The sequence below is a fragment of a genome, unplaced genomic scaffold, assembly GCF_019419815.1.
Source record: "Pyrus x bretschneideri cultivar Hongxiangsu unplaced genomic scaffold, Pyrus_bretschneideri_v1 Contig11, whole genome shotgun sequence".
NCBI classification, from domain to species: domain Eukaryota; kingdom Viridiplantae; phylum Streptophyta; class Magnoliopsida; order Rosales; family Rosaceae; genus Pyrus; species Pyrus x bretschneideri.
The window spans coordinates 2,123,835-2,151,736 of NW_025999402.1; the positions used below are offsets into that span (position 1 = coordinate 2,123,835).

The 27,902-nt window shown below is 37.9% G+C and overlaps 4 protein-coding genes, 1 long non-coding RNA gene and 1 pseudogene across 5 annotated transcripts; 4 read left to right on the forward strand and 2 right to left on the reverse strand.

Annotated features, from left to right (window-relative positions):
- Nucleotides 1-206: 206 nt before the first annotated feature.
- LOC103967322 (protein RETICULATA, chloroplastic) lies at nucleotides 207-3,378 on the forward strand. Its single transcript, XM_009380589.3, has 8 exons — nucleotides 207-457; nucleotides 583-1,286; nucleotides 1,384-1,482; nucleotides 1,864-2,084; nucleotides 2,241-2,310; nucleotides 2,392-2,471; nucleotides 2,592-2,656; nucleotides 2,874-3,378. The coding sequence occupies exons 2-8, from the start codon at nucleotides 675-677 to the stop codon at nucleotides 3,065-3,067; spliced, it is 1,341 nt and encodes a 446-aa protein (XP_009378864.2). The 5' UTR covers nucleotides 207-457; nucleotides 583-674; the 3' UTR covers nucleotides 3,068-3,378.
- Nucleotides 3,379-4,357: 979 nt separating this feature from the next.
- LOC103967360 lies at nucleotides 4,358-6,304 on the forward strand (annotated as a pseudogene).
- An 851-nt stretch (nucleotides 6,305-7,155) lies between these two features.
- On the forward strand, nucleotides 7,156-8,577 carry LOC103967320 (protein MIZU-KUSSEI 1-like). Its single transcript, XM_048572449.1, has one exon. The coding sequence runs from the start codon at nucleotides 7,491-7,493 to the stop codon at nucleotides 8,259-8,261; it is 771 nt and encodes a 256-aa protein (XP_048428406.1). The 5' UTR covers nucleotides 7,156-7,490; the 3' UTR covers nucleotides 8,262-8,577.
- Nucleotides 8,578-9,155: 578 nt separating this feature from the next.
- On the forward strand, nucleotides 9,156-10,745 carry LOC103967319 (probable dynein light chain). The gene is made up of 2 exons (XM_009380588.3): nucleotides 9,156-9,413; nucleotides 10,243-10,745. Exons 1-2 carry the CDS (start codon nucleotides 9,276-9,278, stop codon nucleotides 10,447-10,449), a joined length of 345 nt encoding a protein of 114 aa, XP_009378863.1. The 5' UTR covers nucleotides 9,156-9,275; the 3' UTR covers nucleotides 10,450-10,745.
- Nucleotides 10,746-19,196: 8,451 nt separating this feature from the next.
- On the reverse strand, nucleotides 19,197-22,647 carry LOC103967328 (mitochondrial substrate carrier family protein B-like). The gene is made up of 7 exons (XM_009380593.3): nucleotides 22,157-22,647; nucleotides 20,973-21,149; nucleotides 20,722-20,868; nucleotides 20,478-20,579; nucleotides 20,306-20,376; nucleotides 20,129-20,196; nucleotides 19,197-19,831 (listed from the first exon to the last, which is right to left on the reverse strand). The coding sequence occupies exons 1-7, from the start codon at nucleotides 22,391-22,393 to the stop codon at nucleotides 19,590-19,592; spliced, it is 1,044 nt and encodes a 347-aa protein (XP_009378868.2). The 5' UTR covers nucleotides 22,394-22,647; the 3' UTR covers nucleotides 19,197-19,589.
- Nucleotides 22,648-25,825: 3,178 nt separating this feature from the next.
- Nucleotides 25,826-26,741, reverse strand: LOC125472535. Its single transcript, XR_007254499.1, has 2 exons — nucleotides 26,602-26,741; nucleotides 25,826-26,161 (listed from the first exon to the last, which is right to left on the reverse strand). It is a non-coding gene; the product is annotated as an uncharacterized LOC125472535 (long non-coding RNA).
- Nucleotides 26,742-27,902: the final 1,161 nt, after the last annotated feature.

The window sequence follows — 27,902 nt, forward strand, 5'->3', positions numbered from 1 at the left end:
CTATTTTAGTTGACAAAAAATATTCTATTACTATGTAATTTAGACAATGAACATGTCCCTTCTCATTTTTGTTGAATTCATTTCCCGGTATCAAACGCAACCCAAGTGGTGTGTTCAATTCAAACCCTAGATTCTCGTATATTTCCCACGTGCGGAAAAAATGAAACCCCAACAAAGGAAAACCAACGAATATACCACGGCGCAGAACGCCTCCACCAGGAAAGGATAAAAGGAGCCCAAAAAACACGTCGTCTCTCTTTCGAGTTTCCGCTTCCCTCACTCCCTCACTCACTCACTCACTCAACCACCTACCAAATCCCAGCTATCGCTTTCGGAATCGAATCCTCAAACCCTCAACTTTCTCGGCAGCCAAACATCAATTTTACCTTCCACCCACTTTCCCTCTCACTTTGCTTCGTTTTCTCCGTGCAATCACCTCTTGCCTCAGACTTTAAAGGTACGAACTTCTCACTGATTGGTGCTTCATTTTCTTTAGATTTGTGGTTTTAATCACCTTCGATTATATATATGTGTGTATCTCTGTATGAGTATAAATTGAATTTGTTTGATTTGATTCCATAGATTTTGTGTTTGTGGCAATTGCGTAATAATTCGTCGACTTCTCTGGGAGTGCATTATCGACTTAGACATTTTTGAGATCTCGAAAGGCATATATGGCGGCTTGTTCTTTGAGCTTTGGGATATCGAATGTTGCAACTTTGCGGAACGAGGTCGTTCGGGGGAAGATGTGGAGCCAGAATTTGATTTCTTATGGACTAAGGTTTAGGAATGATGCAAAGGAGGTTGCTTGTCCAGTGCTCTATAGGAATAGTAGCTTTAGAGATAGGCTGAATTCGTTTTCGGTGAAGAAAGACCGGAAATTTACGGTCATGTCTATGTCCGAGGCTCGAGCTGAATCACAATCCGAGTTAGGCACAATAGCTGTTTCGAATGAGGAAGGGGATGTTATTGTAGAAAAGGAAATGAGGATTTCGGAGAATGAGTGTGGATCAAAAACCGAGAGTGGTGGTAGTGATAAGGATATGATTGATGGTAGTGGTGGTAATGGTAAATATACGAACGGTAGAGGTGGAGGAGGAGGTGGTGGTGGTGGTGACGGTGATGGGGGTGATAAAGAAGAAGAAGAGTTTGGGCCAATTATGAAATTTGAAGAGATTATGAAAGTGACTGAGGCTCGAGGGGCTAGTCTTCCCTCTGATATGATTGAGGCTGCCAAGAGCGTGGGAATTCGCAAAGTGCTTCTCCTTAGATATCTGGATTTGCAGGTATAGCTGTGCTAAATTCCTATTCAGTAATTGTGTATTAACGTCTTGAGTACTAGTATTTCTTTCTCCTAATATAGTTGAACATTTAAATTTTCAGGGGTCAGCCTGGCCTCTAGGTTTCTTAATGAGGTCATGCTCTATGCTTCGTGATCGAATGCTTGCTGATCCATCATTTCTCTTCAAAATTGGAACGGAGGTTTGTGCTTGTCGTCATATAGTTTTACACAAATTATTCATCTTGTTACCTGATTGATGTTAGATAGTGCAACAGTTGTTCATAAAAAAGAATACATGGATGTTATCAACTCTAATGTGTGAGTACTCGAATCTGGCTTCCCATGGATACAGTTTGTCTCATGTACCAACTCTAATGTGTGATACATCTTCCATTCTGGTGGATATAATTTGTCTCATATATAAACCTGGTTCACATTCTGTGATAAGCTATCCTTGTGTTCATCATAGATTGTAAAGGCTTGGTATAAGCTTGAGGCTGATATTATCTATGATATGGTTTTCCCATTGCTGCTTTTCTTTATTCTATATGCAAGAGAGTAATTCATTCAACACAATGCAGATAGTCATTGATTCTTGTTGTGCTACATTTGCGGAAGTTCAAAAGAGGGGCAAAGATTTCTGGGCAGAATTTGAGCTGTATGTTGCAGATCTTTTGGTTGGGGTGGTGGTTAATGTTGCTTTGGTTGGGATGTTGGCCCCCTATGCTCGTATTGGGAAACCATCATTATCTAAAGGGTTGCTTGGACGCTTGCAACATTCTTATGGAGCTCTTCCTAGCAGGTGAATAATTCATGCCAAAAATAGTACTTGAAGCTATAATTCACTCGTAATTTTTTTTACCTTTCACAGTAATATGATACTCATACTTGTCAAATCTCATTCGCAGCTTTAGAAAATAATGGGTATCTATTATGTTTCTTAATTGATCTTATGCAGTGTATTTGAAGCGGAAAGGCCAGGATGTAGATATTCTGTAAAGCAGAGAATTGCCACTTACTTTTTTAAGGTAAGATGTACACATACATAATCAAATGATTTTCTACGTCTGGGTCCATTATATTCTTTTTATTAACCTCTCTGTTTTCAGGGCATTTTGTATGGAGCAGTAGGCTTTGGATGTGGTATTATAGGCCAAGGAATTGCAAACTTGATCATGACTGCCAAGCGGTACGCTTCTATCTAGACATACTCTGATTGTGTGCATGTGTGCCTATCTGCGGTCATGCAACACTAGAAGTCTTTTTCAATATGCATAAGTGCTGACCTCAATTATTTTTCTAATGTCAGGAGCATAAAGAAGTCAGAAGAGGACATACCTGTTCCACCTCTAATTAAGAGTGCAGCTCTTTGGGGTATGCGTCTCTTCGTTGTTTACATTTGTTTTAGATTGTCGAGTTTACTGCTCTGTTTTGATTTTAAGTTTTGCTTCCATGAGCTATTATCAACATTTTTGGTTTCGTTATGTTTTAATTTCATATGGTTCTGGTTGGCATTTCCTCTACTTACGTTGTCACTTGAGTAGTACATTTCCATAATTTGGTCTTCTTTTTGTCCACCCCCCACTGCCAGGTGTTTTCCTTGCTGTCTCTTCCAACACCCGCTATCAAATCATCAATGGACTTGAACGCTTGGTAGAGGCATCGCCTTTGGCGAAACAGAACCCACTTGTTGCAATGGCTTTTACTGTTGGAGTACGATTTTCAAACAATGTTTATGGGGGAATGCAGTTCGTAGACTGGGCTAGATGGAGTGGGGTGCAGTAACTAATACGCTTTAGAGGGGTAGGTTAGCTGGGGCAGATTTCAACTCTTCTGGTGATATGGCTTTTGCTTATCAGTTATACAAGCGCAAAATCGTCACCCCCAAAGAGTTTAAATCCCGTAGTAGTTTCATCCTTGATGCTTTTGTGTAATTTGGAAAAAGCTGAGTAGAATGTGTTGTACTTTTCTATCGATAAACAAGATGCTGGATTTACAGGGTAATTCGGATATGAATGGTTCAAATTGGCACCATGTAAGTGCTTGCATTGCGAGTGGTGTGCTCCTGATGTAATAAAAATGCTGGCTTCTTTTCATTTGTTCTTCCTCAAAGTCGCTTTTTCTTTCTCTGCAAGTATTCGCTCAATTAGCTCGTAAGGCTGCGCAGAAAAGGAGTTCATGGGTTGGAAGGTCACTCTGGAAAAATGCAGCTTTGTCTAGATTGATGCGAAGTCACGAAGAGGTTTTGGTTGATTTACACCACGAGATTTTATGTCAGCCAATTACCTCTTTCAACTTTATGAACAGACAATCACCTCTCAACCGTTAGATTCCCCAACATTTCAAACAAAATTCTGTCCATATTTGTCACGTGGACTCGCTTAAAAGGGTAAAAATGTCATTTTGCTGCACTTAGATGAGACACGACTTGAAATGTTTATAGCCTCTTAAGTGGCTTACGGGTTGTCCAAGTGACAAACATGAAAGGAATAATGGATGAAAATTTTGAAAGTCTTGAGGATTGAGTTGGCTACTTATAAAAGTTTGATTAACAGTGAATTATACATTCAGCGAGTGCATAGCCAAAATTTCTTTAAAAGTAGATCAATATTTTGAAGATAAAAAATGAAGACAGTCCGTTATTTTTATAAGACATACTGAGGAAGGGAGAATCGAACGCAGAGTCTTGGTAAAGGTATAACATATAAAACTGTTGTTAACGACTTGAGCTTAGAGTTAAAAGAGAAAAACAAGAGGGGAATAATAACATGGTACGGTTTCATTTGTTATGTGTGAGTGTTGCAGTTCCGGGTTTACTCCCCCATTTTTGGAGAAGTTCGTTAAGACAAGTCATCAATTACATGGTCTCTGCATTTTCCCTTATTTCATGAACAAATCAGTTATAAATAGAAAATTTATTACCCGCAGGATTCGCAGGCAGCAACATATAAGTGTTGGTGTGAGTTGTCAGTCGAACAAACCATAACTTACAGAGACCACCACAATCTATGCAACAAAGATTGAGAACGCGACAGAGCAAGACAAGGGAGGAGGAGAACAAGTCATCGGAAAGCGATGGAGCATGCAGCGCATTCTTCATCTGAAGGGCTAGAGAGTCAATCTCTTCCTCAGAAAAGTCCGGTTGGAGGATGGAGAGCCGTCAGATACATTCTCGGTATGTTCATGGTCTTAGGTTTCTTATCAATGTGATGGATTAGGCCAGTACCGATGTGTTTTGATTCGTGTTCCTTTTTTGTCCAAAGGGAACGAGACTTTCGAGAAGTTGGCTTCCATGAGCTTGATTGCGAATCTGGTGGTGTATCTGCACACAAAGTACAACTTGGACAATGTGGTTTCAGCTAATGTGTTCAATATATGGTCTGGCTCATGCAACATTGCACCACTGTTTGGTGCTTTTCTTGCTGATAAATATTTGGGAAAGTTTAATACTCTTCTTTTCAGCTCGATAGCATCACTTCTGGTAAGACTCTGTAAATTAGTTCACTAGAATTTTCGTTGTGTATATTTTTATAACGATTCTACGAACACTTCTTGTTTCAATTTGACAGGGAATGGGGACCCTGACCTTAACTGCAGGCATACATAAACTAACTCCGTCTGCCTGCATCGCACAAACTGCAGAATGCCAACAGCCGAGTACTTGGCAGATAGCGATCCTGTATTTGGGTCTCGCGTTGCTTGTTGTTGGATCCGGAGGCCTTAGACCATGCAACATTGCCTTTGGAGCTGATCAGTTTGACACCACAACGGAGAAGGGAAGAGCGCAGCTCGATAGCTTTTGCAATTGGTGGTACCTCTTGTTCACTCTAGCCCTCCTCATCGCTCTCACCATCGTGGTTTACATTCAGACGAATGTCAGCTGGATTTTGGGTTTTGCCGTCCCAACTGGCTGCTTTGCTCTCTCCATTATAATTTTCTTGCTCGGAACTAGGTTTTACGTGCGCGTAAAGCCCGAAGGAAGCATCTTTTCCGACATTATCAAGGTTCTAGTAGCCACCTGCAGAAAATGTGGTTCGAAATCTAATGCTGGAGAAACTTCAGGGCAGTCATACTATGATCCTCTAGTTGGATCAGAGTCAGAGAGAGAAACAGTACCGCGTACCAACAAACTCAAGTTCTTCGATAAGGCTGCTATGATCGTAGACCCTGAGCGAATTGGACAGCCAAGGGAAGCCCAAGAACAGTTGGAAATTATGCAGTGTGCAACAAGTGGAGCAACTAAAATCTGTGGTGAGGATTTTGCCTGTTTGGATAACTGGAATTGTTTGTTTCATAGCCATGCAGCAAATGAGTTCATTCGGGATCTTTCAAGCGATTCAAATGAACAAATCGATTGGCCCCAAATTCCAGATTCCACCAGCCTGGATGGGCCTAACACCGATGATTGCACTTTCGATATGGATCATCATCTACGAGAGCATCTACGTTCCTCAAATGCAGAAACGGGGCAAGAACGAAACTGGAAGATTGACAATGGAGCAGAGGTTTAAGATTGGTATTGTGATCTCAGTTCTCTGCATGGTAGTGGCTGGACTCACAGAAATGAAGCGCCGCGACTCAGCTTTGGCACACGGGACCCTCGAGTCACCAATAACCGTTGCGTTGCTCGTGCCGCAGTTCGCCTTATCGGGTCTGGTTGAAGCCTTTGCTGCAATTGCCTTGATGGAGCTGCTCACCACTCAATGGCCTCAGAGCATGAGGACTTTCGCCGGGGCGGTTTTCTTCCTCAGCTTGTCCATTGCAAGCTACCTAACCACCATTCTCATCAACGTGGTCAAAAAATTGAGCGGACTGAACGGAAATTCATCATGGTTGGGAGGTAATGACCTCAACAAAAACAGACTTGATTACTACTATTACACGATAGCCGCCTTCGGGGTCTTAAATTTCGTGTATTTCCATTTCTTCGCGCGCCATTATCTGTCCGACGATGACGACGTTGCTCAACACTCCGAAAAGCCGTCCGACTGTGCCTCCTCAGGCAATGGAAAAGGGTTGTAGTCTTCTAGACAACAGACATTGTACTATACAACGAAGAGGGCCGTTGGTTTTCTTCCCAAAATGCCAGACACGAAACGAAAGCTTAGCCTTTAGGATGTTTTTTATGCGCCAATTCGAATAATGTGTGGCTGTAATATGTTTGACGTGAGACAGAATGACTAATGTGAAACACGTAACACAATTGGAGTACCAACAAATTATAAATTGAACTGAATGACTAAAGTGAAACACGAGAACAAGTTCAGGACCGCTATCGGTATTAGTCTGCGTGTATGAAATCCATAGGGGGGTCCTAGAAATCAGAGTGGCCGTAGCCACCTAGGCTGCCACCATAGGAACAGCTCATCTCCGTGAGGATGGAGCCTGCACTTCATTGAGATAGGGCCCCATGTTCCCCCCTGGTCCAACCAGTGTTAGGCTACTAGTGCTAGCTATAGCCCCGGGCTTTTGCATTCCTTTGGAGTGAGGCCTACGGGACTCCATGAGTTTATTTTTACTTTATTAATTTTATTTAATTGCTTTTAAGTTTGTAGTTCAGTTAATTAAAAACATATAATTTGTTTATTCAATGTTTTCCTCTCTTATTGTTGTTTGTATTAAAAAAAAAATTGCAACTAATTGTTACTCTTAGACTTGATTGAATTAATGAAACTATGAAGAACAAATTAAAATTCAAGAAAAACTACGAGACCCGATTAAAACAATGAAAATTAATCCAAAAAAGTAAATAGTGAAATCAGACGAAGATTAAGTTGTCAAATTAAACCCTAAATCACAAACGAAAGGTGTCCAAACCTTAACTTTTGTAGCTATACATTTATAACATTGAGTGCTATATAGCTCCACAGTATTCTAGCCAACTGGATTTGATCTCACATATTTCTTATTTTCTTTATTTACACGAGGCAAAAGGCTGACTAGGCTACGTGTCATGTTTCTGAGGCTTCGCTTGCAACGGCTATTTTCACTGCCATACTTTTCCCGCGCAGTCTCTGTATATATTTATATATGTATATATATATCTCTCCCTCTGCACCAACCGTACACCACCACCAGACTTCGAAAACCTCTCAGAGGCCCCTTCCTCTCAAATTCCTAAAGCCCAGAAGATTCAACCTTTCAACATTTGGAATTCGAAACCATAAAATCCCAAGTCCCAAAATCGGACCCGAATTACCCAAAAACCATGACCAAGATCGACACCCTCCGTCGATTTCTCCTCCCCTGCTTGTCCCCCTCCTCCGCTAAATCCACCCACTCCGCCGCCACCGCCGCCCCCAAGAAACGCCTCAGCACCTCCTTGCGCGACGACCTGGACGACACCAACGCCGCCGCCGCCGCCAAAAGCTTAGACCCCAAGGACCAAGATTCACAATCTTCCACCTCGCCCACCCAAAACGACGGCGTGGCGATTCCGCCCCAGCAGACCCGCCCCTCGAAATCCATGGTCATCGGCACAATCTTCGGCCACCGCCGCGGCCACGTGTGGTTGTGCATCCAGCACGACCGCCTCTCCACCAAACCCACCCTCCTCCTCGAGCTCTCGGTCTCGACCCACCAGCTAGTCAACGAGATGCGATTCGGGCTCGTCCGCGTGACCCTCGAGTGCGACGAGTCGGACCGGCCCCAGCTCGCTGATTGCCCGCTCCGATCTGTCCCCATTTGGACCGTTCACTGCAACGGCCGCAAACTCGGGTCCGCGGCAAGAAGAAAAGCGAGCGAGAAGGTGAAATTGATGCTGAAAATGATGCAGTCGACAACGGTCGGAGCCGGGGTAATGCCGGCCGGGTTCGCGCTCGGGTCGGAGGCGGAGTCGGGTCAGGAAGTGATGTACATGAGGGCGAATTATGAGCACGTGGTGGGGAGCGCTGACTCGGAGTCGTTTCATCTGATTAACCCGGATCAGTGCCCGGGTCAAGAACTCAGTGTCTTCCTTCTCCGGTCCAGGCACTCTTGAATCAATGAGCAAAGATTCAAAGACCACAGTTTTATTTAATTCCGTGAGCAAAGATTCAAAGGCCACAGTTTTCTTTCTTTTGAATTGAATCAATTGATGAAGTGGGAATTTGAAAACTAGGTGTTTTCTGGAGCTTTAGGATTTGGGAATTTTGGGATTTTCGTGGAAGAGAAATTCTATTTTTCGTACAGGTTGGTAATTATGTTTTGTGCAGATTGATTAGGTTTTTTTAGGGCTAGCTTAGCTGAATCCCACAATATCAACTGTACATTGTGTATCATCTCAGAGGTGATCAACAAATAAATCGAAATCGTGACGAAATTTCAGATCATTTCTCAGCTTTGCACCTTCTCTGTGAATTTGAGTGAATACGATTTTATTTTTGTTCTGGTTTCGAATACTATTACTGAGGGAACGAGTGAGGAGAGAACCTTACATGAAACGGGAATGCGTAATTGATTTAGATAGTTCCACTTGGCGCTCCCATTTCATGTTTCGGGGGTAAGAACAAACTCCGATTACAGGTCATGTTTTTACTAGTATGTACCTTTTGGGATTTCAATTTTTCAAAGAATTTGGTCATTTCTACGGACCACTTGCAACCTAGCTAAAAAAATGAACCAAGCAAGAAGCCACCTGCCACTTGTGGAAGTAATAAGTTGAGCTACCCACACAGATATTTTCTCTACAAACTTCCAAATTGTCTATCGCGATCCTTTGTCCCAGCTACTAAAGCACGAGTTCGTAATTATGAGTAGTTCCTATAAAGGATAGGACTAATGACGTATACAATACTTGAATTCTCGATATAGGATGCTACATAGTTGGTTCTCATCCTTCGAATACTACGTGACAAAAAGTGAATTTATTGAGCAAATCAAACTTATTCAATTTCATCGAACTTTAAACCTCCACCACTTAATCCAATCCTTATTTCTTTACTGTTTAAACTATATATCGATATTTAGAAGCTTCTGCAGAGAAGCCATATCTTCATCGCCATTGTTGACAAAGATGCTGGAAGGAAAAGCTGAGGTGCGGGAAACAGATATGCCAGATGACATGCAGAGCCATGCCATGGAGTTGGCTTACAAGGCTCTTGATCTCCATGAAGTTTCTGATTTCCGATCCGTTGCTCACTATATCAAACAGGTTCGATTATATTTATCCACAAAGCTTTTTGGTTCGAGTTATATTCTAATTTGATATAAACCAAACTACGGAGAGGAGAACTGCGTGCAGAAGAGATGAGTGCACTCTTAAGCCCGGGTCCGGGTCTACACCGGAAAATTAAATAATCTTCACTTGTTGATTACGTAAGATATTCTTCTTAAACAGCAGAAAAGAAGGATTGCAAAGTGGTTTTTTGATCGTCATCATATCTAATTATGTGATTAAGTTTTAAATTGTCACTAGGCAACCGAGATTAATTATGTGATTAAAAGGATTCAAACGCTAACTTTTGCAGCAAGGCATAGTGGCAGTGATTATTCCGAAAGGGGTATAACTTCCTTTCTGTTAGGAGAAAAAGCTTAATCTTTTTAGCTAAGCTAATTAATTAAAAAGGTTCTGGGATGCTATAGGTTTGATTTGGTGTGCTACTTTTTTCCTTTTTGTGTTCTGGTTTGTATAGGATATTAGGTTTTGCTTTAGAGCTGAATCTCACGTGTGAATGCTAAAAGCATATATTCCCCCTTCTACTTTATTACACTTCCCCAATTATGCGGTTAATATGTATCAAGGAACTCGAACCACGTTATTTGTAGGGCAGCTTTGACGAAAACATGTGGTTTTCGACATTTAATCCCTCCTGACCACACACGATGGTCACACCTGGTGAGAGAGCTGTCATAGTCAGGCAACCTACCGAAGGGAGTTAAAGTGGCAAACCGGCAGTTTTCTGCTAACGGAACTGAGTTTTTATCATATGTGCTACATCGTTTGTGAATTCTAGCTCATAACACTTGGTTCTGCTAAACAGAAATTTGATGAAGCATATGGCACTGCCTGGCACTGTGTAGTGGGCAAAAACTTTGGGTCCTGCATCACACATTTGAGTGGAAGTTTCATTTTCTTCCATGTGGAGACAACGGAGTTCCTCGTGTTCAAAGATTGCAAAAACTCTACTGAAAGCAGGGAAGAAGGTATTGGAGTGTTGCAGATTGAAAGCCCAGAAAGTGATGCATAAGATCAACTAGTACCAAGGCAAGCTGGAACTCGGCAAACGCTAGTTGTTTTTCGATTCTCGAACGAAATCAAATCTTATCGAACTAGTAAGTCCAAATAACAATGGTCACTTTCATGCCACAGCTATTTTAGTGTTCAGCTACAGCCGGCGGCACGAATCGTATGCCTTGCCAGTTGCCATTCTGTTTGTTTTTTGTTTTTTTTCTCAGTTTGTGGATTCAGAAACAGGAAAATTATTCCATTCTGGTACCTTAACAAAATTTGATTTAAAAATTGTTATGAACTGCGATTCCTTTTCGTCTAGATACAGTAGATATGACCAATATTTCAAGCATGTTTTATGTCATAAACGTCAAGCATGAATTTTTATCGTAAATGATCTTTAAAATTGACATAACTCATTTTTTTGGTCCTTAAATTGAAAACTAATCAATTGTGTTTTTCATATTTTTTGAAGTAAGGTTGGATATTCATTGAATAGAGAAAAACTTACAAAACTGAGGATAGGATGCTAACAATGGGCCTCAATAAAAACCTTGTCGGGGGTTTGAACCTGATCGAAGGAAAAAAGAGTGTCTCACACCAACAACTTAACTACTAATACTATCCTCCAATAAAAGATAAAAAAAAAATAATAAAACTATATCAAGGGGTTCCTCGAACCATGAAACCGGATGATTGACAGTTAAACTAAATCTTGCTAGGCGGTGAGCCATCTTATTCTCTTCTCGTCGGCCAAAGGAAACTTTCCATTGCGTGAAACTCTGTAAAATCTGGCGTGTATCAGCAAAGAGATGTCCAAAAGGTCCATTATGCGTTGTTCCTCTGTTTTGGATTGCAGAAATCACCATGAAGGCATCACCTTCCACCTTCACCTGCTCTGTCCAATTCCAATTTTGATTTCTATTGTCCAATTTTGTTAAATTTTCTGTTAGTTGGTTGATGTGGCATGAAAACTGAACTGAAGTGAATTTTTTGGGTTCGGTTTCGATTTTAAATGTTTTGAAAACTGAACCAAGCCGAACCAAAACCCTTCAAATGACGCGTTTTATGTTTAACATTTGCTAAGGAGCATGCTCTGAAGAACGGACCAATTGTGAGTTATTTCTCCACTGGTTGCTTTGACATGTTTTTTTGGAAGTTCTTTGTGCAAACTATGGCAACATGATTTGCTTTACTGTCAGGACAATCAAAACATCTGCTCCATTGTTTTAGTTTATAGTCCCACATACAGAAAAAATACCTGATTGGTGGTATAAGTTTGGGTTACGGTTGCATGGACTCCGGTACTCTGTTGGGTAAGCAATGCAATTTCTACTTGAAGAGTTGCCTTTTCAGCATTCTTACACCCTTTGTGCAAGAAAGATACAGTGCTTTGGAAATGATTCTAATGAGTTTATTTTTCACTTGAAGTTTGACATTTTTTTAATTTTGTAATGTTTATTTTAGACTTCAAAATTTGAATTTTTATTAGTAGAACACAATACTGACTTCGGCCAGGTTCTTCCATCAACCCCCTTCTGCTTGCTCTGCCCCTGTTTCTTAAATGATTTGTGAATGTTGAAGTTGAAGATTTAAGTTCCCCAAATCTCTATATTTTTTTTTTCCTTCTTTTTCTTTACAAAGGACTAATTTCAGATTTTAAACAAATAATCCGAACCGTACCAAAATTAAACGAAATAGAAATCAGTAAAATAAAATAAAATAAAATAAAAACTGAACCAAACAATTCGATTCGTTTTTTGAATTCGACAAAAGACGAACTAATTGAAACCAAACCCACCCCTACAACTAACAAAAAATTCAATAGAATTTGACAACAGTGACTAAATTAATATGTTAGGTTAATTTCAAGGATGAAATTAATCGATTTTCAATTTTAGATACTAAAATGATGAGGTAAATCAATTTCAAAGAACAATTGTGATAAAATAAAAAAAAAAAATCATATTCTTATTAGTAGAAATTATTAGTGTTGATCAAATTACCTGATTCCATGCAATTGGCCCTCTACCATGGGTGGAGAAAAGTGTTACCTTTGCACCACGGTGTAGGTTTGAATTCCGTCAGTTTCCTGATCTAGAATAAAAAAAAATACCCGATTCCACAAAATCGCATCATTTGATAATTGCCGCAAACAGAAAAGTTGATGAGCAGCAATCCCTCCTCTGAAATAAGCTAGAAGAACCTCGGCGCGCAAATGATAGAGCTCCTGCTCAGTCGAATTGCAAAGAACATAAAAGAATCATCTGAACAATATTGTAAGGAATATGATCTGAAATACACAAAAAGACCAAGAATATAAAAGAATCAAAACATGCATCAAGTAGTAGCCTCATGAGCTTAACAAGCCTTCTTGCATTGGCGGTGAGGACAAGGTAATCCGCATCCCGAGGACTAGCTACAACAGTTACGTGTGTGCTGATCTAAACCTCAGGATGCAGATTACCCAATCCTAACCCAATATCTAGTCATCGATTCTATGGAGAAGACGGAGATGACGGAGAAGAAAGTAAATGTAGTTCAAAGGAGAAGTTGGTTGGTAGCAAGGAGGTGTGAGGACAATATGCATGATGGACTTCTCTATTTATAATTTTATAGTGCTTCTTAAAGTGAGCAGATATATATTCTGTATATTTATAGGTTAAAATTTATATACACTAAAGCCCTAAGGCAAAAAACACTTTCCTAAGCACAGTGTAAAGACGGAACCGCCCCCCGCCTTTATGTTCTTTCCCGTTATCATTTTCGGCTTAACAGTGGAATGATTAATTTGCCCTTTGATTATTCAGCTGTTTTTCTCTCGTTTTGATAGCAAGTACCACCCACCGTTGTTGCGTTTACCGTCTCTGTTCCTCCCTCTTGCTTAATGCACTACTACTTTGATTCATGTTTAGTTCCCTCAACCAAAGAACCACAGCCATGTTTCTCGAACTCTCTCCCGCAGCGGAACCACCGCCATCACCAGGTGGCACATCTGCTCTTTGCCTCTGAGTATATTTGTATTGTACTCCAAGTGCAGGTAATTTGTTAGCCCTCTTAGATTTTGCTTACCAAGTTTTAATTTTTCAACCATTTTTAAGTTGTGATTTATTCAATCATGTGTTTTATGGTGTTTGAGTTAGGAGACCTTGGACCCGGGTACTTCTAGACATCTTGAAAAAGCGCGAGGAAAATATTTCAATCAAGGTAAGCGTCTTCAAGTCTTCAGTTAAACCAAGGACTGTCCACCCACTGTGTAATTGCTGATCAACTCTATGCTGATAATGTTTAAAGTGTTTTGCACATCGCATGGAGGTTGTTATTAATGATTAGACCAACAATCACCCACATTCTCTAAATAGGATGCCACACAATATGAAGTAAACCCAATACTTAGAATTGTATACCTCTCGGACAAATTAAGCACCCTTTAGTGTGGGTTTGTATGTGGGATTTATCTTTTCTGTGTTTGATGACTGTAAATTTCCATGTATGCTTGAGATATAGTGATGAATTAGAGGCTAGACTTTGGATTTAATGGCTTCCAAAATCAATTAGTTATTTCACTACGTAATTATCTTAACTTTATTCTAAAGTATTTCTCTTTATTTCTACAACAATGGTTTAAGGGCTTTAGTCGGTACTCATTTAGTTATTTATTAGTATGTTTTCTAAATAAATAAAAAAATCATGATTTGTTCACTGTTTGATCTTTCCATGAACTCTATATGTCTCAATATTGTTTCTACTTCTCTAGTGTTTCAATATATTTCTATTTAATTGATTAAATTTGTGTCTTTACAGTTTTAAAAGGAAGTTCCAAAGTGTTTCCGAATGCAAAACAAGAGAAGAATGTGATGAGCCCTAAGAACAGTGAAGTAAGAAATTAAATCCTGAGAAGTAAAGCATGTGAATCATTTTTGTTGTACATAGGTTGTTAATATAAAGTTAGTATGATCAGGTGCAAATTGATGATGGGAACAATTTATTTACTCTGTGATTTGTACTTAGAAAGCTGCCATTTTAGTTGTACATACTCTCTTAATGTATAGAACATACATGCAAAGTGAAGACTTATTTCTACCATTTGGGTTCAACTGCTTTGATTGGTTTCTAAATTATTTGGAGATGAGTGTTTTAAATTATGGGTATGGTTTCAAAACCCGCAGCAAAACGCGTGCATCTTTGCTTGTATACACTGGAGCTCCATGATAGGGCTCACAAAAAGATGTTCGTCTATAACCAATGGATAGGTTAGGGACAGAATTAACCTTTCAAAGGAATTGATGTTTCTTCCTTGACTGCTTTTTCAGGACAATTAGAGAGAGATTTATAAAAGATTCTCAACATTTTTTTTTTTATAGATTTTTATCAATTTTGGGTATAGGAACCCAAAAGTGGTGAAAGTATTACAGTATTTGAGTAATGTTCTAGCATAATCTAAACTACGAGAGGGAGATTCGAATTTAGGTGTAGATGGTGAAACATATTGTTCTACCTAACTTGATACGCCAAGGTATGCGTCTTATGGTTCTAATTTCTAAAAACTTTTCGCTTACACTTTGCACCAGCTTATCATGAGTATTACCTAAATAGCTCTCTCTTTCAAAGCTGATGAACTGAAAAGGAAAGGCAGTGCCACATTTACATGCTGCAGCAGATTTTCAAGGTCTCAATCAGCTTTTGGCAGCAGCAAATTTTATTCCTTTACCTACTGATATGTGCCTTATCATCCCCCAACTCAGAGCTTGTTTAGATGCAGAAATTTGGCAACAACTTCTTTTATCTTTTAAATCTTGGCTAGACTACTAAATATACTTTCATTGTGCAGGATGTTCATTTTTTTATGTATCAATACTGTTTAAAACTGCATTGATAATATGTATGTACGTGTTGTATAAATAATTATCAGTTTCATATTTACTGTCTAGCTCTATCTAATAAACAATGTCCGTTTTGTTTCATTGCTGGACTAAATACAAATGTAGTAATATTAGTGTTTATCTGGCTCAATTGCATGCAAACTGCTGGACTGGAAATGGATGGATCATGCCTTAGGCCAAAACAAAGGGTATATTTGTTAGCCTGTCATAGTCAAGGTCCCACCTGAAAATACAGAAGAATAGGTGCTAAATTGATCACCTTATTCCACAAGAACCTGCAACTGCAAGTGCGTGTGTGTGTGTGTGTGTGTGTGTGTGTGTATATATGCAAATATAAAAACTTACCTTAGGAGCTTCCTTTAAACTCTTTGGTGATGATATGTAGGGAGCTTTATATTGCATATATTCAGTATGTTGGTAGGACCATGAAAATGATACCGAACATCCAACTTTATTAACCGAAGTGAACTTAGATAAGCATGATCAGCAGCAAGACCCCTATCCGGATTGGGCGACTCACATGAAACAGGAACATTAAGGTGGCGGTATTCAAAATTTATCATGTGATGCCTAGTAGTAAACAAGGGCGGAGCCAAAATTGTTTTATGGGTGGGCTAGCTAAAAAATACCATAAAATCAAGATAACTTTAACGAAAAACCACATTTTTACACTAAAAAGTCAATCCTGATACAATTCACTTTACCTTTTATTTTGTCTTTATCATTAAAACTCAAAGTTTTCAAGCATTTTCATTAGTTTTCCTTAAAATCAAATGATATTTTTTATTTTATTTTGCTACATACGTATTGTATGCAAAAATTTTAAGTTTAACTTTTGTATTACATACTTTAACATTTGTTCGGCATGAACTCAATAAGCTTCGCAATTACAAATTGCAAAAACTACAATAAATCATCCAATTGCACGTATATTTAGATGCAAACACAAGAAAAAGATAGAAGACTTGATACATGAACTATCTCAATTACAACAAAACAACTAGCACAAAACAAAACAATGAAAGTAGCAGTAAAGGTATCTTTAAAAAAAAAAAAAAAATGATTGAACACAATATAAAACCCACTGAATAAAGCACAATAATCTTGAACAAAATGATATCACAATTTCCATGGTCATTTTTATATTTTTAGTTGTGCTAAATACTCACTGAGCTAGTTTCATTAAACATAATTCTTCTTGCACTTTTTTTGTCTCTTATATTAGGCTATTTAAGAAAATATATATACATATCCATATTGCTAATTTGCTACAAATCCTTCCTGGACTACAACCTACCGTAACCTTTGGTGTGGCTCCGCCAATGGTAGTTAAGGTAACACATGAGGCAATGCGTGATATCTTTGGAACACTGTCATTTAGTGTTTCTACTTCATGTTAGTCTCTCACACTTTTTATAAGGCGTCCATGCACCTAAGCCACCGTGTTTGTTTCTCAAATCATTCGTGCCCTGCTGTTATGTGAATAAAAATTAAAACATTAAAACGAATAATGAGACATAGTAGAATTTAATTGACTTGAAATACTGTATTCGTGACATCTTAGGTGCCGGAGAGTCTCTCCCATTCTTTACACTGAGCGTTCCATGTGGAGTTAGTCTTGTATATAGGATCATGCAAAGCATAGGAATCAATCTTAAAGCTCCTTTCCCTGTAGTATCTCCCTGTTCAAAATTTATCATCTCCGTCTCTCAGCTCTTGGTTACCATTTATCATTTACGTACATTTTACTCAAATTCTCGGGTATATCTTTGATAGTCAAATCTACCAAGTAGTCTAGCTTTTTTAAAACGATCTTTATTGTTAGATTTCTTAGAGTTAACTGTTCAACTTCTTAAGAGTCAGTCTTTATCGTTCATTTCCCTGACTAATAAAGAAAAATTGCAAATTTTCTCTCATAGCGTATCTTTTATTGACATATGAATAAAAGTTTAGAACCACTAGCAGCACTAAGAAGCCATATATCCTATGATCGCAAATTAACTTTTATAGTCCTCGTATGATCTTCATAATTGTAGTACGTCTTTAATACAAAACTATAAGATAGATCCAACAATCCAATAGGTATGTGGTAGGATTTTATCATACGTGCAAAAGGGTTAAAAACACTTATAATACTTGTAAGCATGATAAGGATATTGTAGTATAAATGATTCCTGTAAGGTTGTTCTATAGAAGGATTATTAAATATTTCAAAGCAAACCAAATTCCAATTAAATATTGTAAAGCAAAGATTTGGGATGAGTGATTTTATGATCTAATTTAATAAAAACGAATTTAATTAATGAAAGTAGACAAATCTGCAATATTAAAGACGAGGAAAAGGAAACAATTTTGTAAAAATCAAATTAAGAAAGCTCTAGGGAGTCATTGTCACCTTAATAATTTTATATAGTTTTCTCAATTACTTATGACCTACTACATGCATATTTCGAATGTTAGGTTTTCCTAATACATACCTACTTGGACCCCCAATATAAAGCGTATTTCAAACATGCAATTCGTCTGTGGTAATCAGATCAAATCTAAACATGCATGATTCATTAAGTTTTGTGAAACTTTTTGAAAAATCATGTAACCCTTAAGAAGTGGTATTCATCTTAAGTGAACTTGCACATATTATTAATTACAAGAAGTCTTCGTCAATTTCAAGGACCCCTACCAAAATTGCATCAAATTACATTTCTAAATATCCTAATGGTCGTGAATCATCAAGACACTTAGTATAAACCGGTGATTAATAATTTGAAAACCTAAATGCATATAATCATAAGCAAATTGAAAAGAAACTACATATTCTTGCTAAGGCTCGTGGCCTTACCCTAGCAAAAAGGGAATTAGTTACGCATATTCATAATAAAAGTCACAAAATTCTTCATTGAAATAATAAAAGATTGAAAACACCTTGAATGTAAAAGTTTGAAAATCTCTATGCTTTTCCTCTCTCGTAATCGCACGGAGAAGAAGAAGAAATAGTTAGGGTCGCCCACGCTTATTTAATCTACTAAATAAAATCCTCCTAATAAAAGGTCTTCCAATCAAACTAGAAAACCAACCAAACTAGAATAAAATAGGAAACATAACTCGAAACTAAATAATTAAGTTAGCCTAAAATCTGCACAGTCATGTTTTGGACCCATATCTACTCCAAAATCGACCCAAAATAATTAGTTTTAAAGCTTGGAATATTCTAAACCCTTCTCTAGAAGACCACGAACCGATCAGATATCATCTTGGGCTTCAAAACTCGCAACTAAACCCAGAAATGTCACTTTCCAGTACCGCACACTGTTTCTTTATTCTATTGCTAGAAAATAACCGTTTGGTAGAAAAATCCAAAATTTTGACACGAACACGCAAAGACACACGAACGACCTCTAATTTGAATCCCTCAAAAATTCATTCGTTTGATCACGTTTTGCTCCAAGATAAAGTCGAATATCCTATCTTGAAAATATAAAGTAAAATATCAAAAATCTATCAATATAATTACCAAAACATACTACGAATAGAGTAAAATATATAGTATGAAATTGACTCATCAGTATGTTAAACAAATTCTCATAAGATGAGTAAATGAATTTATACACATATAAAACAACCGTAATCGAAGGATGCATCTCGCAAAATCGTCTCTTATCGGTCATTTTACTCGTTTTACTAAAAAAATATTAGGAATACGAAGAGCCAGACCAAACTTTATGTAAGAGCAATTTCCAATGGGCTCCCTAAACAAGCTCCTCGGTTAAATTAAAACAGAAAGTTATCAGACCAAACATAAGGTTTAAGCATTCAAGAGGGTGGGGCATAATATGTATAAATATATTGCTACCAATTCCATCCATTCTCAAACAACACTACATAATAACATCAAAATGTGATTCCTCATTAACCTTTCATTTGACTGTAAAACTTCAACAACGTAAAACCCAAAAAAACTAGAAGACGAGCTTCAACAAGATTGTTACAGTGATCACCGACGAACACGTAATTGCTACCTTCTTATGTCAAAAATGGGAGCATGTTGTCACCAATGCAGCTAAACTAATCTATACATGAATAAATATACGGTCACATGGCAGCAACAGCAAAATTTACCACCAGAATATTTCTCAACTACCACAATTATTGTTTCTACCTAAGCCGTGTCTTTGACCGACTTTATCATCTGCCCTACCTTCATATATCGGAAACCCCACTGAGTTCGAGAAATTCCATTGGCTAGACAGATGGCGGAAAACGGGAAATTTAGAGGCAACTAGTCACTTGATTGGAGGCGGGCGAAAAGCATTTTCAATGTCTCGTAAGTCATGAAGACAATGCCTACACTGGGAACGACCTTGTAATATTCTGGCATTATCCCTCTATACAAGCCCCGCAGACCTTCAGTCCGCGTTATATGGCTTAAAGTCCCAAGTAAGCCCGTATTATAGATGCGGGCTAGACCACCAGCACCCTCCAACTGCAGCCTTCGCCTTACAAGATCCAGAGGGAATGTAGCTGAAACAAGAGCAAAAGATAAATCATTCAGAAGAATAAATCTGAAATCTTATTGCTAGATTCTAGAAAACTAATTGGAAAGTCCTAACATAATTTTCCAGCTATCCACTTCAGAAATTTATATAGGTGTTGAAGACATTGTACATGGAGTATTGTTCATAAACCACAATGGTATATAAAAATTCGGTACGGAATGTACTGATGCAAATAACTTCTCCACGGTCCATCATGCCATAATACTTCTAATGTAGTGTTTCATCTAATTGTGCTCCAAAATGGCTGTCACAGATCACTAACCTGTTGATGAGGCAATGCCTGAAAGACTGCCGCAAGCAAGACTGACCACGACAGTCGAATCATTCGGTCTGATGTCAAAAGAAGTAAAAACTAAACTATTACAACTCAATAAATAGAGGGACAATAAACCTGACTCAAGAAATTCAGCCTCAAATCAACCAAATATGCAGTCTTTACCTTTGGGACTGCCAAAAAGATCTCAAAGCCTCATAAACAGAGAAGCTTATTGCTATACTGGGTCCCACACCCTGTACCGCAACAAAAAGACAAATAGAATTTATTGTCAACGGAATGAAGAAGTGAGCCATAAAAGATGAATAAATGAGAAAATATGCATAATAAAGCATACCAACAGTGTCGCTCCAAGTCCTTTATACAATCCCCAAAAACCTTCGTCTCTGCAAATTGTATGAAATGCATGTCCAATACCTCTGTAGTATGGTGCATTTCTCTACAAAATTAGAATACATTAATAAACTCAAACTGAAAAAACAGAAAAGGGAATGAAAGTTATAAATCAACATTATAATGAGAATTGGGTTTTTTTTCTTAGTTTTTAAATCTTAACCCACAAAATAATATCTTAGCATTACCTGGGCTGCAAGACGTGTCCTCACAAGATCCAGTGGATATGTGGCTGAGGCAGCGGTTAACCCTGCCATCCCACCACTGAGAAAGTGCACACACATGTCAGTACTTGCATTACCCCTAAAATTTTCACCACCAAGTGAATGCAGCAACTGCAATATAAAAAGAGGTCAGATGAAACCGGAGAAAACTGCAAGTATAAAGTTGATTTGTACTTAACAAGCTTAGAATTTAGTCAAGGTATGTATTAACTCACGGTCTTGTAGCGTTCATAAGCATAGAAGCTGATGGCAGAATATGGAAGACGATGAGCAATGGTAACGAGATTGCCTCTCCAAAATGCTTTAAACCCTTCTTCATTGATAATACGTGAAGCCTCATGCCATATGCTAGCCTTACTCAATGCTGCAATGTCAGAGTGCATTCCTTGCACCTAATCAAAGAAAATGATGGAATAGTCAACTAACAACCTTCAAACAGGAACATCACTAGCACCGCTCAAGAGAAAAGTTCAATGAAAAGAAATCCCATACTCACACATAATGATATGTAGCAGTCCATCCTGTCCTATGTTTGGATGAGGGCTTTATATTTCCAAGGAACTTTATGCTCAATTGTCAAAAATTGCACTACAAACTACTGAACTACTAAAAATGCAATACAAAGTTAGCCCTTCAAGGTGTCATTTGAAATTTCTCTCAAATGTATTGCATCTAGTGACTTTCAAGTCCCTCTCTAGTTTTTAGTGCGTCCCTAACAAATTTAGCCTTAGTCCCATGAACAAAGTCCCTCGTCCAAGTGTGCCATTAGGTAATTCATCTTTCTAAACCAAGGATGATTGCCAGCCTTAACTATAAATAGCTACAGAGTAATGAAATGAAATCAGCTTCCCACCACTAACATCATCGCAAAACATAAACCCACGAGCAATTGAATTATATGGAAACTTCTCTGCTCTTAACCATTTTCAGAAACCCCAGATTCCAACACAACTTGCACGGTTCTACTCCACACAAAATCACCAAAAACAAAACTTTCGTTTTCTAGCAATGTTTATCTTAAGTTAAGCATGTCATTTCCACAAAGAAATACTCTCAAAACTTTGTCAATTTCCAATTGTATAGGAACATTTTTGAACTAACACCAATCTAACAAAAGCAATTAAACATCTTCAGGCTTCAACACACGGTGCCCTGTATTTTCTTTCATCATAATCCCAACCCTCCACATTTCTTACAGGAAACTAAAACCAACAATTCAAAAAAATAAACCCTCTATTTCATAACCCCCATTAGAAAAACAGAGGCCCAACTTTTAACACTTAAAAATCCCATTTATCAAACATCAATAATGATTGAAAACATAAACCCAAAAAACCCAATATCACAAAACTATAAAACTAGCCACCAAAAAATTCATTGAAATTAATAAGAACAGAACCTGAAAGAGGATGGTGAGGCGAGCAAGAGGTGCAGTGCAGGTTTTTCCAAAAGCACCGGCGATACCGCCGGCTAAGAGCTGGTTCACCGTCCCTATCTGGGACTGCGGATTCAGAGACTGCTTCGCCTGGCTCTGCTGCTGCAAGAATTTCCTGGCGCCCCCATCCACCACGCCTCCCTGCGCTAAATTCGAAGCTCTCTGCTTTCCTTCCACCACCACCCCAACTCGAGCTTCCATATCCAAAACTGTCTCTCTATCGTTCTCTTTCTGCCTCTCGAAAGCTTCAATCTTTTCCCAGTCTGCAAAACTGGGTCGGCCGAACTTGGCTGATCTCACATGGGTTTTGGCGGTTTGAAGAGAATCTTATAGAATCCGTGGAATTGGGTGAAACTATGCAGTCATAGAGTTGGAAAAATCAGGGAAGGAGTCCAAAGAGAGACCCTTTTGAGAAAGGTGGAAACCCTAACTAGGGGTTTGCGGACTTTTGGTTTGTGTTTACATAATAAATAGGTTATGTCCGGATGCCTTTAACGAGAGTATTCCTATTTAAAAAAAAAATAAAGAGATTCTCTTGATCGTTAAATTTGATTTTAAAAAATTGTATGGTTAGATTATATGATTTGTGATTTAATCTCAACCACACAATTTCATTAAAGTCAATCCAACGTTCAAGAAGGTATTCCTAATTTTTTTGAAACCATTCAAAATGCAAGAAGAGTATGTGAAATTACAACGTGTGGGAATAGAAATTGCAATGTGATCAACATTCAAGTTACTTCTAGAAAGCTGAAATTCTCCCTCATGATTCATATGACCCAAGGAAAAAAAAAAAAAAATCAAGAACAAAGAATCAAGGGTGTAGTCAAAAAATTTACGATTGAAGGGCTAGCTAAAAAGTATAAAAAATATATATATTTAAAAAAAAAATTATATTCACACAACTCAAATTACTTCTCTCATATTTTTTTTAATTTTTTAATATTTTCTATCAAGGGTTAGTGGTATGTAGAAAATATTAAAAAATTAAAAAGATGTGGAAGAAGTAATTTGAGGTATGCGAATATAATATCTCTTAAAAAATGGCTCTACGATAATCTTACGAGTAATGCTAAGGAAACTTAATTTGGAGACTAAATTTTGAAAACTAAGTACATAGAAGTTGATAATTGGTTTATTACTTAAACGTTAATAGACGTGCTCATTTTTATTGGTGACACATGATTTAGTTTGCAATTTTAATCTCTAAATTTAGTTTTCCTATCATTACTACAATCTTGTAAGCAAAACTAGTCCAATTATTCTATTTTAATCGACCTTTAACATGACAAATACATATAAAAATAAACATACAAAAAAATTTAATACACTGTAAAAGTTTTTGAAATTAATAAAATTTATGCATAAAATAATTTAAAAATTGAAACATGCAACGAGCTTCTTATGAAAAGAATTAAAAGTACAAATAAAGTAAGTAATTATTGTCGTGGTTAACCATAAATGGATAGATATGAAGTGTAAAATATATTTGGTTATTTAGGAAATAGATAGTAATGGTTAATGAAGTAAATAAATGAAAAAGATGCATAGGTGGAAAGGAATTGAGCTCTTGCATGACGGACTAAGTTCAAATCTCGTTGATAACTAATCAAATATCTAACAAGATCTATCATTTGACCAAAAAAAAAATAGTGAAATGCATATAAAAATAAATAAAATATCGGTGTAATTGGTTTGTATTCACAAGAGCTATCTAGACTATATTGGCTCCGCCCTTGCAAAGAATGTCCCTCGCGAGTCTTTTTCTCATATCATTTCCCCACTATTTGCTCTAAAATTTCATTAACTTGACAAGTTTTCAATGTAAATCGAGCTCTTTCTTTGATTGAATCAAAGTCAAAGGTTTTCCTTCACATAAATTTTCAATGAGCTCTTTCCTTCAATGTGAATTTACCGTTGTTGTCGGGCAACAGTACCAAATATGTCGGGCAAACTTCCAAATTACCCCCACATTTTTCTCAAAAAATTAACTTTCCTCTGGATTAAAAGGTTTGCCCGATGAAATATTGTAAACTTGGTCGGATAAAAACACTTTTCCACCATTTTTTCGCTAAAAGTTAAACTATGTGGACATTTCTATGCTTCTTTGCCCAACGAACGGGTTAGTTTGCTTGATAAGTATATTTGTTCAAAATACACGTGTCACAATTTTAAAACCTTTGCCCGACGAATGGGTTCGTTAGGCATCTATCTGAAATTTAAAATTAGGCCTAGAACCTTCTTCCTTGCAATGTTGTTATTCTTTGCTCTCTCTTTCTATGTGCTCTCTCTCTGCCCTCTCACCCTCTCCCTCAATTTGCCCTCTCGCTCACTCGCCTTCTCGTAGACTCCCTCTCTCTGTCATGTTCAACTTCCGAAATTACCAAAGGAAGGTTTGCTCATCTCCTTGATTTATATGAGTAACATGTGGAAAATCTTGGGTTTTGATGAAGGAAATTTGTGAAATTGGTAGGAAATCTATGAAATTTGTAGGAGATTTATGAAATTGGCAGGAAACATTTGTGAAATTTGTGAAATATTAGAAATTTATAGGAATTTTTTAAATTTGTTAAATTAGAGAAAGTTGTAGGAAATATTTGTAACTTTACAAGAAATGCTAGAAACTTGTGGGAAATTTGTGAAAAATTGTAGGAAATTTCTTAAGTTTGTGAAATTTGTAAGAAATATTAGAAATTTGTAAGTTTGTAAGAAATGTTACAATTTTGTAATTTTTATATGAAATTTATGAAATAATGTCATTTAACAATGTGATTTTGTATGAATTTTGAAATAATGTAATTTTGTAAATTAGTGTTAGCTTTATTGTGATTTTATTCACGGATGTCATCGCAATTGATCATGGTGGTCCGCGATTTGCCTCCGGTCATAATGACTCGGCGGCAGAGATGGCTGATATTCCATTGGCAAGAACCAGCAGTACCCAGGTGGCCACGGCCGAGTCAGCGATCAAGTTCACTCCATTAGCTTTATCGGTCCGGGAACCCCGATCTGGCAGACGTATTCACCAGTCAGAAACAGCCCGGAGCTGTGCCAACCCAGCACCCGTTGGTGATACGGTGGAGGCTAATGCCAATTCGGCGACCATGCCCCCGACAGAGACGAAGAACTCTCAGCTGAGGTGGGAAGAAAATGAAAATACAGGGGACCTGTAAAGGCTTGTCCTCAAACCAGATTATCACATAACGCATGCCAAGATCGTGGGTAGTTTACCACCCATGAAATCAACGAACGGACCTGAAAGCCAATAGTCTATTGATGCAAAATATAGGGGCCATCATTCGCAGCTATGGGCACATGCTGGGCCGGGCCCAAATTTGGAGGAACCTGGCCGCACCCGTTATAAATTGTAACGGAGGGGCCGGGTAAAAAGATTATGAGTTTTGAAACCAGACCTAACCCAGCCCGTTTCAAACGAATAGGTCAGGTTGGGTTCACGGGTCAAAATCTTTTTTTTTCTTCTTTCAAAAATTACAAGAGTTGTTTCAAGCTTCTGCACAGACAGATTAAGGAGCTATTCCAAATCCAAAAAAAAAACATAAACATTAAAACCGAAGTAACATTCGCATTAACATCTACAATGACATCAAACGTCCAAAATGATGAGGTGATACATGATGGTCAAAGAAATTGCATTACCGAAAGGAGAACTGCAGTCTCAATTCCTTGTACATCTTTGAAGGTAACATATGCAATTTGGGACCGCTCAGTATCACTACATGGAGCATTCAATAAGACAGATTCAGACCAAGATAATGAAAGACAATAAATCCATTAAACTAAATCAATCACCCAACCTCATCATTTCGACGTAAAAAAAAAAACATCACCAGAAAAAGAAAAGAACTCATTTATGTCTCTCTCACTTGCACCCAAGGAAAGATTGATGGCCTTGAAGGTTGTTACTTGCAACAGAATGATAACATGAATCTTTTATCCAAACATCCAACACTGAAAAACAACAAACTCGAAATGAATCAGATGGAAAAATTAACACACACGGCTAAAGATTAATTCTTTAAGTCAAAGTGTAAAACTAATAGAGGAGTAGCTTGTTCTTATTTTGCATGTTGCATCAATTGTCTTTTACTGATGTAGCAGAGCACTGAAAGCCGCAAACACAGATTTCCAGTGATAAAGCTCTTTGTCCCGTCTATTGGATCTAAAATCCATACATAATCTGCATACTTCTCTTTACATCTCCACCCATTTTCTTCTCCATAACTCTATCATATCTTCTCCAATAGCACAAAATCTAAATATTCGAAATTCATACACTAGCACCAAACCAAATTCGAAACTCATACACAAGGAGCAAATCAAGAACCCAAAGTCCCAAAATCTAGAAAACCCTAATTTATTTTTCAATCCTAATCCCGAAAATTGAATACCTTTTGTGAGATAGACCGTCAGGTGGTGGTCAGAGTTGAGAGGAGCTTGTGGTGGTGGTCAAAGTCGACTTCAAACGGAAAGGAACTCAGCTATCGAGATTCGAGAGGGAGTCTAAGAATCGAAAGGGAGGAGAGTCAATCAGTTTGAGAGAGAGAGAGAGAGAGAGAGAGAGAGAGAGTGGAGAGTCACTGAGTCTAAAATTGACGATCAGATTCGAAAGGGAGAACTGATCTGTGGAGATTCAGTCTAGGAGGGAGAGATTGAGAACCGGAGAAGGTGAACTGACAGAACTGTGTGTGAATGGTTTGTGTATGCGTGTGTGAGAATTAAACGGTGGAGAGTTAATCTCCACTATGAGACGGTGGATACGGTCCGGGTAGGGCCCGTGTCCTCAGAAATTTGAACCCGCCCCTTCCCGTCCCGTTTTTGTGTATAAAATATATGTAACCGCCCAGAACCCAGATCGAACCACTAGGACCTGCCCCGCCCCTCCCCACTTGTCCAAGACTCATTTGCCCATCCCTAGCACTAGGTGTCCCATGCTTGCCCCTATATGGAGGAATCTCGCCCCTGAGGTTCAAGAGGCGATGAAGAAAGAGATCTTGGTAACTTTTTTTATATTTGTTTAGTTTATTATTTTTATTACTTTAGCTTTTTTTTTTTTTTTTGTCTATTTCAGGTCAACTTAGAGATTGACAAGGAAGTGTCGGATATGTCCTAGTACATAAAGTGAGTGTGGTTTGAGTAGTACAAGGAGTGGAAGTATGAGCTGCACATGTACTATCAAACTTGCGCATCTTCAGTTGAAGCTCAACGGATTCACCCCAGAGTTTGCAAAAAGGATAGATGAGTGGCACTGGCCTTACAGCCATTTTTAGAGCCCGAAATTTCTAGTAAGATATTTTTTTTTATATATATATATAATTTCATTTCAATTTTATGTTTTTTTTAATCTTTTTTTTTTTTTAATTTAGACTGATTTATTTTATTCACAACGAAAATAAAGGGCAAATCAGGGTAACCAGGAAGCGAAGCAGTATCTCCATTGTTTTCTGCCCCTTACTTTCCGCATGGAGGAACAGTGTGAGAAAGGTTTGCTTTTCCAGGAAACCAAGACCTGAGGGGATACACGTGCCAATTATGGCAACTACATGGTTGAAGACATTTATGTAAGTATTCTATTCAAAATTTTAATTTCAAATTTCATTACACCTAAAAAATTTTAAATTATGATTGATAATTTTAATTGGTTTACTTTTTTTTTTTTTTTTGTAGGCTTCTATGTCACTGAAGAAGGATG

Bases quoted from the DNA above. Each gene is read 5' to 3' on its own strand.
- LOC103967322 (XM_009380589.3), top strand. From the start codon at position 675: ATGGCGGCTTGTTCTTTGAGCTTTGGGATATCGAATGTTGCAACTTTG. The intron at 2,085-2,240 runs GTGAATAATTCA...GATCTTATGCAG, and splicing joins TATGGAGCTCTTCCTAGCAG to TGTATTTGAAGCGGAAAGGC. The intron at 2,472-2,591 runs GTACGCTTCTAT...TTCTAATGTCAG, and splicing joins TTGATCATGACTGCCAAGCG to GAGCATAAAGAAGTCAGAAG.
- LOC103967320 (XM_048572449.1), top strand. From the start codon at position 7,491: ATGACCAAGATCGACACCCTCCGTCGATTTCTCCTCCCCTGCTTGTCC.
- LOC103967319 (XM_009380588.3), top strand. From the start codon at position 9,276: ATGCTGGAAGGAAAAGCTGAGGTGCGGGAAACAGATATGCCAGATGAC. The intron at 9,414-10,242 runs GTTCGATTATAT...TCTGCTAAACAG, and splicing joins TTGCTCACTATATCAAACAG to AAATTTGATGAAGCATATGG.
- LOC103967328 (XM_009380593.3), bottom strand. From the start codon at position 22,393: ATGGAAGCTCGAGTTGGGGTGGTGGTGGAAGGAAAGCAGAGAGCTTCG. The intron at 20,869-20,972 runs GTGAGTTAATAC...TTTATATTGCAG, and splicing joins CTTATGAACGCTACAAGACC to TTGCTGCATTCACTTGGTGG. The intron at 20,377-20,477 runs GTATGCTTTATT...GTTGCGGTACAG, and splicing joins GACTTGGAGCGACACTGTTG to GGTGTGGGACCCAGTATAGC.